Source organism: Anser cygnoides, chromosome 2 (assembly GCF_040182565.1).
Source record: "Anser cygnoides isolate HZ-2024a breed goose chromosome 2, Taihu_goose_T2T_genome, whole genome shotgun sequence".
NCBI lineage: Eukaryota > Metazoa > Chordata > Aves > Anseriformes > Anatidae > Anser > Anser cygnoides.
In genome coordinates, this window is record NC_089874.1 from 6,227,485 (window position 1) to 6,246,950 (window position 19,466).

At 37.6% G+C, this 19,466-nt stretch overlaps 1 protein-coding gene across 2 annotated transcripts in view; it reads left to right on the top strand.

Annotated features, from left to right (window-relative positions):
• Nucleotides 1-2,170: 2,170 nt before the first annotated feature.
• Nucleotides 2,171-19,466, top strand: part of LOC106036862 (sodium channel protein type 5 subunit alpha-like) — a 36,277-nt gene continuing 18,981 nt past the window's right edge. Inside the window, exons 1-14 of one of the 2 annotated variants that reach the window (XM_066991436.1) lie at nucleotides 2,171-2,499; nucleotides 3,499-3,617; nucleotides 5,548-5,652; nucleotides 7,237-7,365; nucleotides 8,142-8,233; nucleotides 9,067-9,288; nucleotides 11,569-11,626; nucleotides 12,298-12,439; nucleotides 12,930-13,127; nucleotides 14,085-14,264; nucleotides 14,785-15,186; nucleotides 15,730-15,856; nucleotides 17,801-18,039; nucleotides 18,379-18,579. In XM_066991436.1, coding sequence (XP_066847537.1) covers nucleotides 2,245-2,499; nucleotides 3,499-3,617; nucleotides 5,548-5,652; nucleotides 7,237-7,365; nucleotides 8,142-8,233; nucleotides 9,067-9,288; nucleotides 11,569-11,626; nucleotides 12,298-12,439; nucleotides 12,930-13,127; nucleotides 14,085-14,264; nucleotides 14,785-15,186; nucleotides 15,730-15,856; nucleotides 17,801-18,039; nucleotides 18,379-18,579 — 2,469 coding nt within the window. In that variant the 5' untranslated portion in view covers nucleotides 2,171-2,244. Of the gene's footprint in view, nucleotides 2,500-3,498; nucleotides 3,618-5,547; nucleotides 5,653-7,236; nucleotides 7,366-8,141; nucleotides 8,234-9,066; nucleotides 9,289-11,550; nucleotides 11,627-12,297; nucleotides 12,440-12,929; nucleotides 13,128-14,084; nucleotides 14,265-14,784; nucleotides 15,187-15,726; nucleotides 15,857-17,800; nucleotides 18,040-18,378; nucleotides 18,580-19,466 lie in introns of those variants that run through there. The other variant, XM_066991435.1, reaches the window with a different exon arrangement.

A 19,466-nucleotide genomic window follows, 5' to 3' on the forward strand; every position in this document is an offset into this window, starting at 1 on the left:
TCTTCTCCACAGCTTGTGGCTGCTATCAGTAGAAATTTTACTGCTGATGTGTGAAACAGCAAGCAAAAGACTTAATTTCCTTTCCTTAATGGTTGTTCACCTGTGGAGCAATTTATAAAACCGCCTGTATCAGGAAGGGGCTCCCTTGCCTGATTTCCAGCTCCAGTCAAGGCCCCACAGACTCTGCCTGTCCTCTTGCTTTCTCCTAGCCCCTGTCCTGGGCTTTAATCAGCAGCACCTTGGCTTCCTAGATTTTGTTGTAGTCCTAGGGGAGAACAGAGTGACAATCAGTTTCTATTCAGGCATTTGAAAGGTGATTTCATGGAAGAAAGGAGAGAAATTTTTAAATAAATTTGCAACAAACCCGGAATTTTAATGGTGAACTTTTGCAATCAGGTAGTCTTTTATGGAAGTGCTGCTTGGAGGGATGGGTATGTGTGGATGATTTGGCACAAGGCAGAATAAAGCAATTATTGTATTCCCTCCGTGTATTGCACAGAAATTGTGTCATTTCATGCATCATTCAGAGCTCTCATAACTAATACCACAGCATCTAAATTATTCTGAGTATCAACAAAACAAACAGCACTTTGCCTAGTTCCAGTCTTGGAAATTTGGAAGTGAATCGTATAGTTCTCATTTTTGTTAAAATGTTATGCAGATTCCAGACATTCAGTTTGGCCTTGAAAATCTTAAAGTAATAAGTATTCTTCCCTGAATGTCCTTTTTGACTTCCAGAAATGTTTCCACTCTGTGCTGGGAACAGTTTTTACTTTTCATATTTATCATTTTGTATGCTTATTTAAATGAGAGAGGTAGGCAGCCTGCAAGCATTAAGATGTTTCACTAGTTAGTTTGTCACTGGCCTCCAGCTGTTTTCACTGGTTCTCTACAGTTCAGCAGCATGAGGACAACTGAAATCTGTGGAGAGCTGAAATTGTGTTGTGTGGAGGGAAAGATGCAGGGAGTCAGCACACAAGTTGTAAAATTACTTATTACTGGTATAACAAAGCCTCTTGATTCAGACTTGGTGTTTTCCTGGGATGGCCCATATAGTGCGTAGGAAGGAAGGGTACAAGAGCAGGTCATTATCTAAACTTTCCAAGATGAGCTCTGACTCCTAGTTATGTAGTCAACTTTGAAGACCGTGTTGAAGTGGTGGTGGCAGCTTCTGGATGGAAAGACCTGGCTGCTTCCAATTTGAAATTCTTTCATGTAGACTCAGCAGTGATCCAGCCCTGGAACAGACAGGATCATTTCAAAGTCTGTGAGTAGGAATGCCCTGGCTCAGGTGCTCCATAACTGTGTACTGAATCAATAGTGTTTTCCTAGAGGCCATAGTCAAAGAAAAAACATCAAAGAAATATCCTTACAGAGCTTCTAGCACAAGCATGCAGATCTGGATCGTCTTACTGTGTGTACCATTTTCGAATTTTTCTCTGTCAATGTATGTGGACTTCATGGGCTTGCTTTGAGGCTTTCCACAATGTCCTCCAGCTCTCAGTTGATCCCAAAGAGAATCAAACCACCCCCTAGTCTTGTCTCCTCTCCCTCTCCTCTTCCTATTCTCTGTCTCTCCTCTCCTCTCCTCTCCTCTTCCCACACAGCATCCATTGTTGAATGGGTTTACAGAACAAAAGATCTTCCAGACAAAGCTAAGGGTATATTGCCATCTCCAGTGATGTTTCACCCAGCAGGCCTTTCTTCTGACACTTATACACTGTTTGTTCCTGTGCTGATATCCATGGCACCATCATGTCCATGGCTTATCCATCTGAATATTTATTTTGACACAGTCATTTTCAATTTTGGTCTTTCTCAGAAGCAGCTTCCACATAGTTGATGGTGCTGCAGTTCAGTGGGTTTTACTGTCCCAGTTCCAAGACTAAACCAGAAGCTCAGGTTTGTCCAAATAATAGCTCAAGAGCATTTGTGCTAACATGTATCTTAAATAAGGTGGTGTAAATACCTTCTTAAAGTTACAGAGGTCTGCCTACATCCTATCAGATACATATAATTAAAAAAAAAAAAAAAAAAAAAAAAAAAAAAAATCTCATTGAAAAATGTATTGATTCTCTTTTTTTTTTTTTTTTTTTTCTTTTTAGAAGATGGCTCAGAAATTTATGTTTAAAATGCAAAATGTTTAATTTTCGTAACTCATCTGTTCCGGAGTTACCAATTTTGATTTCTCTTTCAGTTGTTTCTGTTTGAACAGAATCAGTGACAGGAAGCAAAGAATGAAAAATGGCTGAGTTCATACTCTCTGGTACAAACAACTTCCGTAAGTTCACTTACGAATCTTTGGCTGCTATTGAAAAGAGAATTGCTGCCAAGAAGAATTGTCAAAAAAATATCATAGACCAGAAACCTGAGGAGAAACCACGTCCTCAACTTGACTTAAAAGCTTTCCAGAAATTACCAGCTCTGTATGGAAATCCTCCTCCAGAGCTCATTGGGGAACCACTGGAAGATCTTGACCCGTACTACAAAGATCGCAAGGTTAGAGCCAACCGAAATGTTTAGATCTTAATTTTTTTGTTATGTTGCTAAGAAGTGTTTATGTGAACAATGTCTTAAACAGTCTTGGTTATATTTGTTTGGAAAAACTATCATCACTTTCTAGGTTGAAATAATGCAGAAAGCTAGCACAGCTGAACGACATGCTGTAATCTTCTAAAAGACAAAAAAAAAAAGCTTAATTTTGGATTATAGGAATTAAATGATATAAACTTCATTAGCATTTAAATCAGAATTGAAACATCAAACATAAAATGGATAAAGGAAGAAAATGAAGTTTTGAGTCAGATCTACAAGAAATGATAATTATTTTGCAAATTTTCTTAATTTTTATAGTTTGAAACTGTCTTCTGACTCAGTGGTTGTCCTCTGCTTACATTTACAATAAATGATCATCTAAGTGTAAATTTTTTTTAAAAAAATTTGCTGATGGATACATAAAACCTAATTATTCAAGTTGTATATTCTAGTCAGGAAGGATAGAAGAATATGATTTTTAATAACAGACAGAGAAATGGCATCTAATCCACTGGAAATTAAGTTTATTGCTTGAGTATTGCTTAATACCTTGAGCTAATTTCTACAGTCTTAGAGGTAGAAGATCACTATCAATACTAGCAAATAATGTTAAAGGCTGCAAGTCTTCCTTCTACCTCTGTATAGTGAGATTCTATGAGAGGTCCAACTTAAAGAGAATAGTCATAAGCAAAATTTGTTTTGTGCAAAACTCTTTACGAGGATCAAAGTTAAAAAGGGAAGTTCACGCTGACATTTATTTTTTTCCATTTTGATAGTTAATGGATATCAATTTATGATAAAAGGAATGCAAAATAGTATGAAGAGTCTTCTCATTTAAACAAGCAGACTGAAGTTAATATCAGTCATGCGCATCCTTCATAGAACTAGATGTAATACAAAAATGTGTTCTCTGCTCAATTTTCTGAAAGTTTTATTTCATGTTGCTTTATTTTTATTTTTAAGATTTTCATAGTGCTAAACAAACAGAAAACAATCTTCAGGTTTACTGCTACACGTGCCTTATGGATCCTCAGTCCTTTCCATCCAATCCGAAGAACAGCAATTAAAATTTTAATACATTCATATCCTTTTCTTGGCTTCATTCACTCTTTTTTTAATTACAAAGACCTGTGTAATCCTGTGCTGTTATACCTAGCAGCACTGAATGAATAGGTTTTTCTTCACTCCAGACAGCTTCTAATTATGGATTACCTCAGAAATTACTCCTGTTTGATGTTCTTGTGCTATTTAGTAATAAATAGTTTCATGAGTACTGAGGGTTTTGAAGCCTGATTTTCCAGCTATTTTGTGTTTTAAGACTGTTCTCTGATGTTGATTATGTTATGTCTAATCAGTATCTTATGTTGAATCCTTTCTCAATGAGAAAATGAATAAGGTCTCTATCCTTTCTCTCATACTCTGTTTATACGTACCGTGAGAATTAAATTCAACCCCCACGCCAAAGCAGATCACAGTGAGATGGGTACACATATGAAAACACAGAGAACAATTTTGAAAACTTTGTTTCATTTGGAAATCAGATTTTAAAAATATATCTTTGGTATATGACAATGAAAATTTTCAGGGATGCTGTTGTAGGGAAGAAGGATGTCTTTGAAATAAAAAGGTAATACAGATCCCAAGTCATACATTTAAGGGATGGGACTCACTAGTATAGGTCTCCACTTTGGTACTTGGAAATGAGACCAGGGCAAAAAAAGCTGTCACTCGTGGCTGAATCAGGCCCAGCACGGTCTGCAGTGTACCATGTTAGGTTTCCAGCCATCTTCTCAGCAGCACTGGGTTAACTGGGATGAGTCTGCAGCTGTGGCTGTAGCAGGGTACAGACATCCCTAGAGGAGTGACGGCTCTCCTCTGAGGGTTTCCCTGGGCAGCAAGTTGGCTGATGCTGGCATTTCAACACTAGTGGTCCAGCTCTTGGGTTTGTGACAGTATTTGACGATGCCTACAATTAAAGGCAGGAGAATTTGAGGGAGGACAGAAGAGATTGTTGACAGAAAGGGTAGATGTTTTTCCCGTGAACATCTACCTCCTGGGTTGCTCAGAAGTGTGGTATGACACAAGACATGAGATTCAGCTCCAGAGACAGGCACTTAAGCTCAAATATCAACATGTGAGCTAGATGCCCAAGTTCCCATTCATACGTTATAGTCAGTGGGTCCCAAAGAGCACGTGGACAACCCCAAGAGTTGTCTAAACAGAAGCATCTAATGTCCTTTGAGACACCCACAAATATCATGGCAGACTTTGCACTGTCCCTTCAGAAGAGTACAGGTCTCCAGTTTAGTCAGTTTTGGGCTTCAGGTGTTTGACCTCTGGTGCTATTTAACTTTTGTGAAATATTCAGTTTATTTTTTAAAAATACGCTTACGTTGGAGTTTTATGAGGACTACTTTATTATCATTTACACTGCAGTGGTGATCAAGACATTCAATTTGTTACCTACAAAACCTTGGTCTCAGCACGTGAAAATTTCTCAGTTTATTTGAAGATAAAACTCCACAAATTTCACAGGTCGTGAAGAGGAGAACAAGAAGTAGAAAGAGAACAGTGAAATATGTTTTAGACATATGAACTCATACCAAACTTCCTTGTGAAAGGAAGACTGGAGCTTAGGTGATATCAGCCTAAATTCTCAACTCTATCCCAATTTTCCCTGAGACCTTGAACAAGTCAGACAGTCTCTGTTTAAAAATTCCCCTGTTGTAAAATTAAATTTAAAATGCATCATTTCTCTGTCTGTCTCAGTGGTTAGGGATCATTTTACCAAGTCTGCAATGCATAGAGCAGCAGATCTCTAGCCTGTACAGCAGTTAAGATGACATAAATAACAGCAGCAGTGTATTGTAATCTACATGTACATGCAGATCTTACATGTGCTTTAAACTCAAAAAAAAAAAAAAAAGCATTAAGTTTATAACCAGTGGAATATGTATGTAAATATGTTTCTAAATCAGTGTCATATTCTTTGCCTTCACTCCCATGACTTACATTATTCACTTGGTTTATAATGTGCACTATTATAACTAATTGTGTGTTCATGGCTCAGAATGAGTCTAAGAGTTCTGCATCTTCTTCATCGAACAAATATGTTGAGTAAGTATCTGAGGGTATGTATGCATTTTAACTCTGTACCTCTAATTAATTACTTAGCCTATCTTGCAGCCTTCACACACAGTAGTTTATGAGTTTAATAACCATTATTTTTTTGCTTTGATGGAGTATTTTTGTCTCTAAACTCAATAACTACAATAATTATGGAGTTACAAGAGATCATGAGTGTACATTACATTCCACTCAAGTCCTGTCTGTCCTACCACTCCAGTTCATTATCCCACTTCTGAAGTTAGTAATTATTTGCTTTTTATCCAGGCAGATTTCTTATTGTTGCCAACACTGATAAAGAACATCAAGAGCTGCTGTATTTTAAAATTATATTTAATAATATTGAAATGTTGAGTATTTGCTTTAGTAAAATATTCTGTTAGAAACTCCTGGCTTGTGGGACACTGTTAAAAAATAAAGCTCTTATCTTCAGCACTGCCAACCCTTGCAATATTACAGCACAACAAATTCATGCCTTTGGAGTCACCCTTAAGCTGGGTAATCCTATTATTTTATTTTATTTTATTTTATTTTATTTTATTTTATTTATTTATTTATTTATTTATTCAAGTTCTCAGTTTGGCATTAATATGTTAGAATATGAACTCTGATACCTCTAACACAGAAAGGAAAAGATTCCAAAATACTTGGTTTAAAAACTGTCATTAAATTGTTTCTGACTGTTTCATGATTCATGATACTGAAACATCAGTATCATGATGTTTCATGATATCATTGGGAGTGGCAAACCCTTACGCAAGCAGGAATGAGAATCTGCAAGATGTAAGGTATTTATATATGTATCTCCATAAGACACTGGGATACTTCCCTACTTTTGAGAGCACTAAAGGTTAGATAAGAGCTATATCTGCTGTTGGCATCAGAAGTACTGTTCAAATGCATTTTAATAATAATTTTAGAATACTTCTTTCCAAATGAAGAGGGAAGCACTACATACATATAATTTATTAGTGCATTTGCTGGCTACCAAGTGAATGCCTTTTGAATTCTGTAGGGAGATCGCTATCTTGTTGAAATGATAAGTGCACTCAATAAGTTCAGAAGAGCTTTTACTGATAATTTTCCATTAATAAGAATAATTGCCATCTTAAATTGAAAATCCTGTACTGTTGTATTTTTCAAGTGTTTTAAACATTCTGCACAGAAATGGATGCAGTGTGCCCAAAGTAAATAATACACAGAATATCATACATTTACTTGTCCACCTGAAACCAGAGGAAGATGTGAGTTTTAATGCTTATTTTAGCAATTAGCTAGAACTTTTGTATTTCTCAAATTCTGGAGACTCACATAAAAGAGTTTGAAAAAATTGCTGAATGCCAAAAAATATTACAGGCATTCATGTTAACAGGCATGTCAACTACTGTTTCAAACTACATACAAGTCAGATAGCGACAGAAGAAACTGAAATCAATAGGATTCTTTCCATCACTTCTCTGCAGTGTTGGCTTGGTTCACTGGTCTAGACAGTAAATGGTCTTACTGTGTCTTTTACCCTTTTCCATTAATTCCTAACATTGCTGTTTTACTTTGGCACTTTTCTCCCCTCCTTAGATTTACTTTCACTGGCATTTACACTTTTGAATCATTGATAAAAATATTGGCAAGAGGATTCTGCCTAAATGAATTCACTTTCCTTCGAGATCCCTGGAACTGGTTGGATTTCAGTGTGATTGTTATGGCGTAAGTGAGAACAAATAAAATACGGACTACTTGAACATGTTCTCTGTATTTGAAGTTTTTGTTGCTCTGTATCTGAAACTGTCTAGGATGTTGACTCTTGTACTTGTTTTATCACTGTTTGTATAACAACAATGCATTAGTTGCTCAAGAAGGGAATGGAGCTGTACAGAGCAAGATACAGTTAACTGTTCAATCCCATCTCATATCACTCTTGAGTCCTTTTATGTGAATTTACATACATTTTACATGCATTTTTGTGTGAATTTACATGTCCTTTTACATGCATTTGTAATAGCTGGGATGTCCAATGTGAATTCATACTGTGAATGAAAGTGTAAATTTGAAAATAGAGTGATTTCTATTGACACCAGGACAGTGGATTAAATTTGATCTCTTTCCCTCTAAATTCATGGTCTGAGCAATTGGTTTTCAGCTTTCATACTGGTTAGAGGCTGCTACAGATGGAAGAGAGAATCAAACGAGTTCTGGCTGTTTCAGCCTGAAATGAATAATTTTGAGTGTTATCTTTCTTTATATTTTGAGTACATAATATTTTAAGGTGCTGACACAAAATCAACTGTGCACAAACCAAGAGCTACTTTATAAAGCAATTCTAATAATCCAGAAATGGCTTTCTATTGTATGAATCTTCAAACAAATACTTGGTAAGTAGTTTCTTAATGCTCAAAAATAAACTCAGGAGGATTAAGAATTAATAATGAACACTGTAAAATAAGTGTCCTGCTTACTCCATTTTGAGTGTCCTGATTTCACAGGTATGTGGGAGCATTCAGTAGCCTGGGGAGTGTATCAGTCCTTCGGACTTTCAGGGTTCTGAGAGCCTTAAAAACCATTTCAGTAGTCCCAGGTAAGAAAATCTATTTGCTGAATATTTTCTGTTACTTACAACCAATTCTTTACTCCAATCAAAATATTGGCTTATTCTGATCTTTCTTTCTTTCTTTCTTTCTTTCTTCCTTCCTTCCTTCCTTCCTTCCTTCCTTTCTCTTTCTTTCTTTCTTTCTTTCTTTCTTTTTCTTTCTTTCTCTCTCTCTCTTTCTCTCTTTCTCTTTCTCTCTCTCTTTTTCTTTCTCCTGCTGTATCTTTCACTGATTGCAGATGCAGCTGAATTTGTGGACACAAATACTATCACAGTCCAGCTGGACTAAACAGAATAAATCAATCATTAGAAAGAATCTTGTGTTCAATTTAATTTTATTATATTAAAATTATTTCAGTAACACTTTATTATGTCAGTTTTACAGAATGTTCTTCTAGCTAGTCTATGTATTATGGTTCAACAGAAACACCTCTGGTGACTGAACAGAATTATCTTACATCATCTTTGGGACAATATTTTTTCCCCAACTTTTCCGTCAGTTATAAAGTCAGTGGTTGCTTTCTAATGACTAAACACAGACTTAGAACCACTGGGTTGCCCCTGTGTTCTCTTTCTGGTATTTTTGATCATATTCATTATTGTTTCTAGATTCTTCATTGATTCTCAGTTGTTTCATGTGAACTATGTGTATCAATTTCTGGATAAAAAATAACTAGACTATCCCTGGTCCCTTATCCTTGACAGGGAGTGAAGGAACATCTGGAAATTGTAGGGTCAGTCAAATGAAGAGAAAATATTGTTCTAATATTCAGTACTCTAGGTTTTTCATCCTGCTTTTCCATTGTACACTGTCTCCCTAGGACTCAAGATCATTGTAGGGGCACTTATCCAGTCTGTTAAGAAACTTGCCAATGTGATGATCCTGACCGTTTTCTGCCTGAGTGTCTTTGCCCTCATAGGCCTCCAGCTTTTCAAGGGCAATCTGAGACAGAAGTGTATCAGGAATAATACAGATCCCAGTATCAAAGAGTATTTACAAAACAAAACATGGGAATCCTATGAAATGTTTGCTAATTATACAGGTAATTTTTCTCTTTAATTCTTGTTTTATATGGCACTCTAGACACCTATGCATGTGTGTGTAACCACTGCTGTATATGAGACTGAATATTTGGATGAGCAACTACCTGATAATGCTCTTCAGACTGCCAGAGCATCAGAATGATGTGACAATAACTGAAATATGTATTAGCTCATTCTCTGATGAAATTCCCTGAAGTTCAGCTTCTACTTTATGCTGAAGAGTTCTAGCATCTTCATTCTGCTGCCTAGCTAAGTAGTCTTCAGCTTTGAACTGAGGAATTTATTTAAAAGTAAAAATCGTTCTTCTTCACAGCATGTGTATCTTATATGTGATAATTATTTTATTTCATCTGTAAGATATATATAATAAACATCTTTCACCTATATTTTGACTGAAGCTGGTGGTGGAAGCGTAGAGCAGAGATCTGAAAAGGCACCAAAACTTTCTCAGAGGAACAGCAACAGGAAGGTGCTATTCAGAAATGAAAAGCCCTGTGGTGAAGGAAAAGCCTCAATGTACATGAAGAAAACAAATGTAAAATAGACAGTGAATACACCAGAAATATGAAGAAAGCTTCATCATCACTGAATTCAGAACAGCAACAAAAACATACTCATAGAGGAAATGTTGAAATACATAAAAAAGCCCTACCGTAGTGCTGTTTGTATGTACTTGGTGTGTAAGATCCGTTCAGACAAGATTTCTCAATAGCCTCATAGTCCAGGGGGAGAAAGTCTTTATATAAATACTTTTGAGGATAGTTTTTGCAGGAACCTCTTGTACCTACCAAGAAAAAAGTACATAAGAACAATGTATTTTCCATATACAGAATGTTAGAAAAGGTCTTAACTGAAAGCAAACTTCAAAAGAAAGCCAAAGACTAGAATACTACAGAAAAGAGAAGGATGTGACAAAATTTAGCTAGAAATAAAAATTTTCTGTGCTAAAGAAACAAGAAAAATATCTCTTTTTTTCCTGTTATTGATTAAATGCAGAACACTGCAGCAATATAAAGGCAATGGCCTGGAGATAGTAGGGCTCAAGAAATTCAAGATGTGTTGCTTCTCAAGCTTTGTCTTGTTCCCATCCCAACCATCTTGCATGCAATGATGGCAAAAGGAATAGGAAGTGCCAGACAAGTTTAGTGGAATCTGGCTGTCTTTCCTACAGGACTTATGACTTACAGCCCTGTAAGGCCAATTTTCAATTAAAGTGATTTTTTTTGGGTGTGTTTTCCACAGGCTGTTTTGGTGCTGACTTAGTGTGAAGTTCCCATCTGCAACATGGACCCTACATGTTGCTACAGTTTTCTGAAGCTCAGTCCTGGAATCTTATATTTTGTTGGTTGGCAGGAGCAGAGGTGAACAAAATTTGGGTGGAAAGTAGCCCAGATAGTGACTCATTTCTTTATGGTATATTTACATGGTACAGTACAGCAGATATTAAGGATTCCTGTGCTGGCTCTGAATCACACTGACTTATCTGATAAGCACAGCTGAGATTTGAGAAGCACCAGGAAGAGATGAGATGTGCCTTGCATCTGGGATATGAAACCCACCTCTTAATGGTGCTAATTAGCTATTAGCATTGAAGCTATTACTTTCAGTCTGCTGCTAGCTCGGGCATCAGAGTAACTCATGCTAAGAGGGGAAGAGGTCAAAAAGAGCATGGCTTCAGCATCCTAATGGACAAATCTGTGTTTATCAGCTGAGCAGGGTTAGGACCTGTTTTCCGGCTATGCAGAGTAATTACACATCATGGTTTATATCTGTATAGCCAAATACTCTTTCATTTTGTTAAAACCAGTGATTTGTTTTTATTGCTTGTTGGAAATGATCTGTGGTACCCCCAAAATTGTCCAAACTCTGTCCTGGAGAGGGCTAATTGTCATTTGCCAGAACTGTGCCAGAGAGTGTGCTAACAACAACCAAACCTTGGGCTGTGCTTGAACCTGCGCCCTTCTATTCTTGATATGCTTTTGGCAGGGCCAAAGTGATATTGCAAAAACTTTCAATTTTAAGGGCTTCCTTCAGTCTGAAATTTGTACGTACGCAGAAGTATGTGTATAAATGAGGACAGGACATCTTGCAACATGGTGTAGTTGCTGTGCATTTGGAAACCTCTATTCTTTTAGTGCTCTTTTCATATTTACTACACAGCAATTTGTATGTGTGTGCATATACACTTACAGCTCTCTGTTACCATCACCACTCCAAGGATAGAAGATACAGACTAGAAAGTGCTTTGGTTTTACCTTTCTTTTCCTTTTTTTTAATAGAACATTTTGCTCAGAAGCCAGGCTCCTCGGACATCTTGCTATGTGGTCCCGGCGCTGGGTAAGTGCACTTCAGAATATTTCTTCTTCAGAAGTTTTCTCTGTCTGAACAGTTCTCTGCTTGCTCAGTCATAAGAGATGAAAACAAAGGAGTGATTCCTGGCTTTCCTTGACTGCAGAAACAGGAACACAAACAATAAAATATGGTGGATCATCAGATAATTTCATACATGTGAAGAACGAAGCATGAACTTGCAGTTGTCTTATTCAAGTCTAAATTCCTTCAAGCCCTTCTAGAAGGGCTATCTTTCTCTTCCCCACATATGTACGAGAGTTGAGAACATGAAGGGCCTCACCTACAGGACAGGACAGACATGATTCTCTTTGTGAAGGCTTGGGATTGTTAAACTGGGAAACAAAACATGGATTTGGAGGGCAGATTTGGGCACGGAGGGAGAGGTGGTTGCTTTGTGGTGAGGGGCAGGAGATGGGAATGGTGATGAGGGAGTTGGCTTTGGTTGGGGGTCTTCTCTAGCCTGTCTTTCTTTGTTGCTGGATTGTGGATGCTGCTTTTTCCCATCCCACTTTCCAGCCAAATACTGCCTAGCATAGAAAATTAGCTTGCAGTAAAATAAAATGCAAAGCTGAATAATAATCCCAACTCTCACATAAACTGAAGTTTTTCTCCAGAATCTGCCACATTGAATGAGCTGCAGTTATTATTACCTCTAGGACCTGTCCTCCAGAATACACATGCTTGAAAATTGGGCCCAATCCTGATTACGGTTTCACCAGTTTTGATACCTTTGGCTGGGCTTTTCTTTCCTTATTCCGCCTGATGACCCAGGACTACTGGGAGCGCCTGTATCAGCAGGTACCAGCTTTGTGTATTGTTCAGAATGGGTTGTCCAGGTAGCACAGTATCCGAAGCAGAAAATGGTTAGGGAGGACAAGAAATCTCAAATAAAAGAAGTAGCTGCGAATCATTAAGCCTGCATACTCTCTTCTCCCTTCCAGCAAGCTGTGGTCCGTAATTGACTCATTGAGAAGGGATGCTGAAGTGCTTCCCAGCAGTATCCCTATTAACCTGTTGTATTAGGGACTTCAGAAAAAACACTAAAAGATTTCATACTGTCCTTCAAAAATGCAACAGTGCCTCCTCAGTCATCCTCATGGGTTTACAAGTGATGGCATGGAAAGAGGGAGAAAAAGATGTGGAGAAAAGGGGCCAAGGAAGATATATTTAAGCTTCCTAGAGCATTGTGTCTAGAAAGCTGCGTGCTTCTGAAAAATTTAAAGACACATTGAAAGCCTATTTGATATTCAATACAGTATTTTTTATCTCTGGGGTGTTGTGCTTACAGACCCTCAGAGCTTCTGGGAAGGTGTATATACTCTTCTTCATGCTGGTCATCTTTCTGGGCTCATTTTATCTAGTCAACTTGATTCTGGCTGTAGTAACAATGGCATACGAAGACCAGAACAAGGCCACTATTGCTGAAACAGAGGCAAAGGAAAGGAAATTTCGGGAAGCCATGGAATTATTGCAGAAAGAGCAGGAGGTATGTGAATTATTGCAAAAATAAGTCTCAACACCCTGTTATTAATCACATAAAGTGCGTATCTCCTTGTATACAGCCACACAGTATACAGATATACAGTCACTTGTGGGAACAGGAGCAAATGTTAAGTTATTAAATGCACTGATTCGTAGAGATACAGGAGCACTTCCTTGTTCAGCTGAGTATTTTTCCCATATTGTTCCAACCATGATTTTTTGTTGTGGATAATGATCTTCAAAGTCTGGTGTAAGAAAAGTAATATTTTAAAACTGGAAAATGTAAAATTCCATCAGCTAGCAGCTTCCAAAATAACATGTAGATGCCTTTTTCTTTCTGTTCTATTTAACTGTTGTGGATTGCTGAGCACAGAAATATACAGTAATTCTTTACATCAACTGCAGTAACATCTGAAACAAAGCCTATTGTAGTTGAGTGAAAAAATCATTTGTAACTTAAATAGTTTAGAATTTTCTGGAACAAAATATTGCTGCATTTTGAAAACATTGCTCTAAATTCAGTATGGGAAGGCAAGCTAACCACAGTGTGAATACAGTCTTAAGGATATGCAAAAGCAAGACTGAATTTTAATAGTGCTTGAGCATTTGTTTGGAAAAAAAAGTTATATTGTATAGCTTTATTTTAAAACTGAGTATTTTTATTGTAAGCAATTCTGCCATATGGAGGAATAGGAGCTATAATATGATTATTTTGCCCCTGGCAAGCCCAGTACATGTGATCATGTAACATACTGCAAATAGTAAATTGTTCAGTGCTCCATATGGTGCAGAAATTCTCTCCTCTTTCTTTTACTGTTATCACATATTGGAAGATTTTTACTGACTTTTGTGAAATACAGATTGTTAAGATGAGATATTATGGAGCACAGAAGTGTTTTCTTGCTGCTTGTATTCTATGTATCTAGCAAAAATGCCATCCATGTTTTTGTTTTAATTTTAGTCATTGGCTGCTAAAGGGATTGATATCCTGTCAATTAGCTCCTTCGAAGCCTCTCCTTTGTCTACCAAAGAAATCAAAGAAAGAAGCAATAGGAAAAAGAGAAATAAGTCCTTGGGGATAGAAGATTATGAAGAACAACAATTTCCCAAGTTACAGCCCACAGACAGTCAACGAAAGTTGGTAATCTATTGTCTGAATCTGGGATCCTTACAGCTTTTCTAATTTTAATACTAAAATAAACTGTTTGAAAGTACAAACCAAATCCTATTACAAATGCTGATCACTCTTTAACCTTTAAAATAAACAACCTTATGGGCTATGGAGGTATCATATGTAAAATTTAATTTGAAAAGGAAATACCATAAGCAAAGGATAAAAGGAAATTACAATAAGAGTTAAAATACATTTTCTATAGCTTCAAAAAAATAGAAAATGTGAACAAAGATCAGAATTTAACTTTCGTTCCATCTTTGTCTGTTAAAAAAAAAATAAAAAAAAAGCTACTACAGCTGGCAAGATTTTATTATCTGCCTTTTAAAACCTAAACAAAATCCTTCCTGAATAATCTAAATTAAATAAGAGTTTTGGACGTGCTATGGTTGATAGAAAATGTTATGAAACTCTAAACTTTTATCGCTTCCCCAAACCTTCTCTACGATATTATGCCATTCTCTTTTTATTTCTCTCTTTGTGCTCTCAGGCTCTCCTTGGCTTGGTGTACGGCCCCAATGCAAATCAGGTGAAACGCAGGCTGAGCCACGGGAGTGTATTCAATTTCCAAATACCTGCCTTAGAAGTCGACTCCAAAGTGGATTTTGGTGATGAGGAGACCCGCAGTGCAGGGGAGAACGAAATCCAGGGGAGGTCACTGTCGGTGCCGCAGGTGGGAAGACGCTGCAGCGTGCAGAGCCAAGCAAGCCATGGCTCCCATCCTGCTACCCCCAGCTGCGGGCAGGGAGGCAAGTGGACCAACACGGATGACTGCAATGGCATGATTTCAGTGATGGGAGGAGGGAATGGCAAGGTGCACGGTCTAGATCCAGCATCTACTGAAGGGGTTCCACTTCCGCCAGTAATGGAAGACCCAGGGAAGGGTGATCTGGTAAGAAAAAGTTGTTAAGTATGTACTTCATATTATGGTTTCTCCATCAGTGGTAGGATTTTTAGGTATGTTTCTAATGCTGGCATTGTAACAAACAGGGAGAGCTTTTTTATTCTATGCCCCACCCAGGGTGATCGTCTTGAGCAATACCTATTTCTCCTACACAGCAACTCTAGCATCATACAGAAGCTTTGCCTGTAAGTTTACCAAGTGGGTAGAGATGCTTTTCTACCACTTTACCCCTCATCTCTCTCCTTTTCCATTAGTCCCTGGAATATATTCTGGGCCTGTTTGCCCTCCTACACCTATTTCCAAGATTTGTGTTTGCCTTGTTGCTATTACATGCTTGGGGGATCCATTTACTGTAGCATTATTACTGAAGTGTAGGACCTTCGTTCTGAACACCTATTACATCTTGTAGAACGGTGCATTTATCTGGCTGCTTGTCATCATTCCTATTAACTTTCATAGTTACCCATCATTGCATCCTACTTCATTTTATTCCTGTGGTATCTCCCTAATCGTGTTTACTTCTTTAAGCAGCCAGCTGTAAATGATGAGAGCAGCATGATGCATTTGCATCCTCATCTGTCAGTGGAGTACTTTAATGAGGCATTTCAGAGACAAAGGGCAGCAAGTGCAGTCAGCATAATTACCAGTGTCTTGGAGGGTAAGTGGCTCCTTGTTACGCTTATTTCAATCATAAGGTAATGCTAGGGAAAAAGACCAAAATGTCAATACGTTTCTTAAACATTAACATAGATTTATAGCTGTGTAGGAATTTCATCATTAATTTGGATATATTTTTTTTAAAGCATTATCACACTGTTTTTATGTACTGGAACACATCCTTTGCCTATCACAAGATCTCATTTCTTAAGACAGACAGAGGAGGGACTTGGAGTGATGGTGGGTGGAAGGAATTTCTCTAGTGGGTGAGGAGCAGGACTGGAACAGTGGCTTCTCCTCCTGACCCTGTGACTACTGTTGTGTCACTGGTAGAGACGTACACATGCAGAATCCCATGTTAGGATTACACAAGCAAAACTAATTGTGGCATTTCCTGGGGTTTGAGTGCTTAACATACCTTTCCATGTGAATTTTTGAGGGTAGTAAGGGTTGTATCACTTACTGTTATTATGCTACTTGATAGTTTCACTGCAGAACTTTCTGGGGGTTAAAAAAAAAAAATAAATCTGAATTGTCCAGATGTTTTCTGGACCAGGATGAGGAAGAAATTTATGTTTTTGTGTTGGATCTCTATCAACAGTTCTTGGAAAACAAGTGTAGGATTTGGCAGGGGGGTAGCATTTTGGCAGGATGTTCCCTTTTCTTAAATTTCTCTAAATCACTCTTGGGAAAATCTCCGTGGAAACACATCCCATGCAGCCTTGCTTTCAAGTTTAATTCAACAATAATTTGGGCTGTGCTGCAGACATTCAGCTGTGACCTGGGAACCAGGCTTTCCCCCGTAGCTCTAAGTGAATGTGGATTAAACTGAGAGTAGGTATCAGAAGAGGGAGCAGAGATTGTCTTTGCTGGGATCTGAACACCGGTTCTGCCAGATCCACACAGGGTAAATAAAGAAGCCATCTGGTCAGGAGGAACAGAAAGCAAAAGCTAGATCTGGAGGGGGGTTGAGTCAGGGTGATCACGCTTGAATAAGTAATGTGGGGTGGAATCGGAGACTTGAGCCCAGAGGAGAAGAAATGGCGACTGAACTGGGAGGGGAAATAAGGACATGTACAAAGAAGAAAAGGTTACAAGTCAGATCCAGCTCGTAAGATATTTGAAAAATTTTGGCATCCACAGAAACTATTTACTTAACCCTAAATACAAACAGAAAGGGAATGATTAGTGAGGTCCAGTTTGTCAATGAATTTGCACAGAACTTTGACAGGGATAAAAGTGTTTTTGAGCACACATTAATATTCATGTTGAAGGAAGAAAAGCCGTGAGGTTTATATTTGACCAAAAGCTTTTAAATGACACTAGCAGAACAGCTTCTATTCCATGTTTTGCTTATAGAAAATTGAGATATATTGCTGCTTGCATCAGCTGGAAAACGATAGGCATGAACGTTCCAACAGAAGTGGCCTAAGGTGAAATTTTGGGCACGGTCTTTTGGGTTTGCCTCACGTGAACATCCACCACTGCTGTTCTAAACTCTTTTAAGAGTCGATGGAGACAGTTGTCGTGTGTGATACAGCCAGTGTCCTAGATGTCTACATAAGGATCAGGTGAAAAGGGCCTTAGCTGCTCTATTGCCTATCAAGAGCTCCAAGGATGAGAGGCTGAGATGTGGCCTCTACATCCCAAACATCTGATTTGGGTCAGATGATCCTAGGATGAGTCTGTACCTAAAGCTTGATCCAACAGCTTTTAAAGTAACTTCCCTTCAATTAATTTTGAATCCAATTTTCTCTGAATTTTATCTTTGTGTTTATTTGGTGTAGGTTTTACATGAGCGGTGGAAAGTGCAGGGAAGCTTTGGGTCTCTGTATGGGTTTTCAGGTTCTTTTTTCTTCTCTGGTCTTTTGACTCCTTGAAGTTAGTATTTCACCACCTTCCTCAGCAACGATTTAACTACAATGGGGTTTTCTTTTGTTTTTAGAACTTGAAGAATCCCAACGGAGATGCCCGCCATGCCTGAAAGATTTTGCTTTAAAGTATCTAATTTGGGACTGTTGTCCACTTTGGTTGAGAATCAAGAAAAAAGTAGCTGCTTTCATAAAGGATCCTTTTATTGATCTCACCATCACTCTTTGCATTGTGATGAACACTTTGTTCATGGCACTGGAACACAATAATATGTCAAATAATTTTAAATCAATGCTTAATGTAGGCAACTTGGTAAGCAAATTTTCAACTCTCTGACCTTTTATACCAAGGATTGATTGATGAGTGTTTTCACTTGAGACACAAAAAGTAGCTGTAAAAATGAAAGATTAAGGAACTCTAAATTTCTGATATAGTTGACTCCAAGATTTTATTGATGCCCTTCTAACACACTCCTGAAAGAGCAGAAAACAATCCCCCCATTTTAATAAAAATTCCATTAAAAGATCATAAAAATAGTTGGATTTTTTTTGGCCTGTCCATGAATGTTTACTATATTTGTGGACACATAGTCTAAAGATAAGATAAATTCATGGCAACTTTTATGCTGATGCTACTATTTCTTGGTCACAGGTCTTTACAGGAATCTTCACTGCAGAAATGATCTTTAAAATCATTGCTCTAGATCCCTATTATTATTTTCAGCAGCCCTGGAATATTTTTGACAGCATAATTGTCACATTGAGTTTAATAGAATTGAGTTTACCCAAACACAAAGGCAAGAAAGAGAGAAGAAAAGGAGGAACCCTGTCAGTTTTACGATCCTTCAGACTGGTAAGCCTTACATTTACTCCATTGTATAAAGCACTATGTTGTGAATACAATAGAGAATACTTCTGTTGTCTGCAGTTAAGATGCAGGAAATGATTTATTTTATTTTCTAAGCAGTGGCAATAAGAAACATATTGTCAAACTTGTGATATTAGAGTCGAAGTTTAATGACATTTATATTTCCTTTCAATATAGTAAGAAGTATTCAGAGAAAAAATATTCCAGAGTAGAGATGTTGCAAAACAGGAGTTGAAAATGAAATACTAGCACAAGTAGTCTTAGGAAAAAGTGTCAGAGTACAAATTTAGAAAGAAAAATACTTCAAAATAGACATGAACTGATGGTAAGGTATTCATATCATGTACTATGAAGAAAAATAGGGAGAGCTTATCATGCCAGTTACTTTAACTCATTCCATCACAACTGAAGCAGAGATTATTCATAGATCATAGAATATCCCAAGCTGGAAGGGACCCACAAGGATCATTGAGTCCAATTCCTGGGTCCCCAAAAGACCGCCCAAAAAATCAGACCCTGTGTCTGAGAGTATTGTCCAAATGCTTCTTGAATTCCAGCAGGCTCGGTGCTGTGACCACTGCCCTGGGAAAGTATGGACTGATTTGGGTTGCGTTACAGAAAGAAAGACGCTTTTTATTGTAAAATGGGAACTGGTCTCCTAGCTTTGGTCATTTTTGTTTCATGTAAATTGGATACCATAATCTTCATCAGGGAGATTACATAATCTGTATCAAGTAAGAAACTGCCTGTGTGGGCCAAGACCTTATCAGGGATTTGGATTACCCAGTTCCTTAAGGAGGTTGCCAGTTTATCTCTGTAATGTTGCCCAGATTAAAAAAAATAAAAATCTATAAATGCTTTTTTTTTTGAAG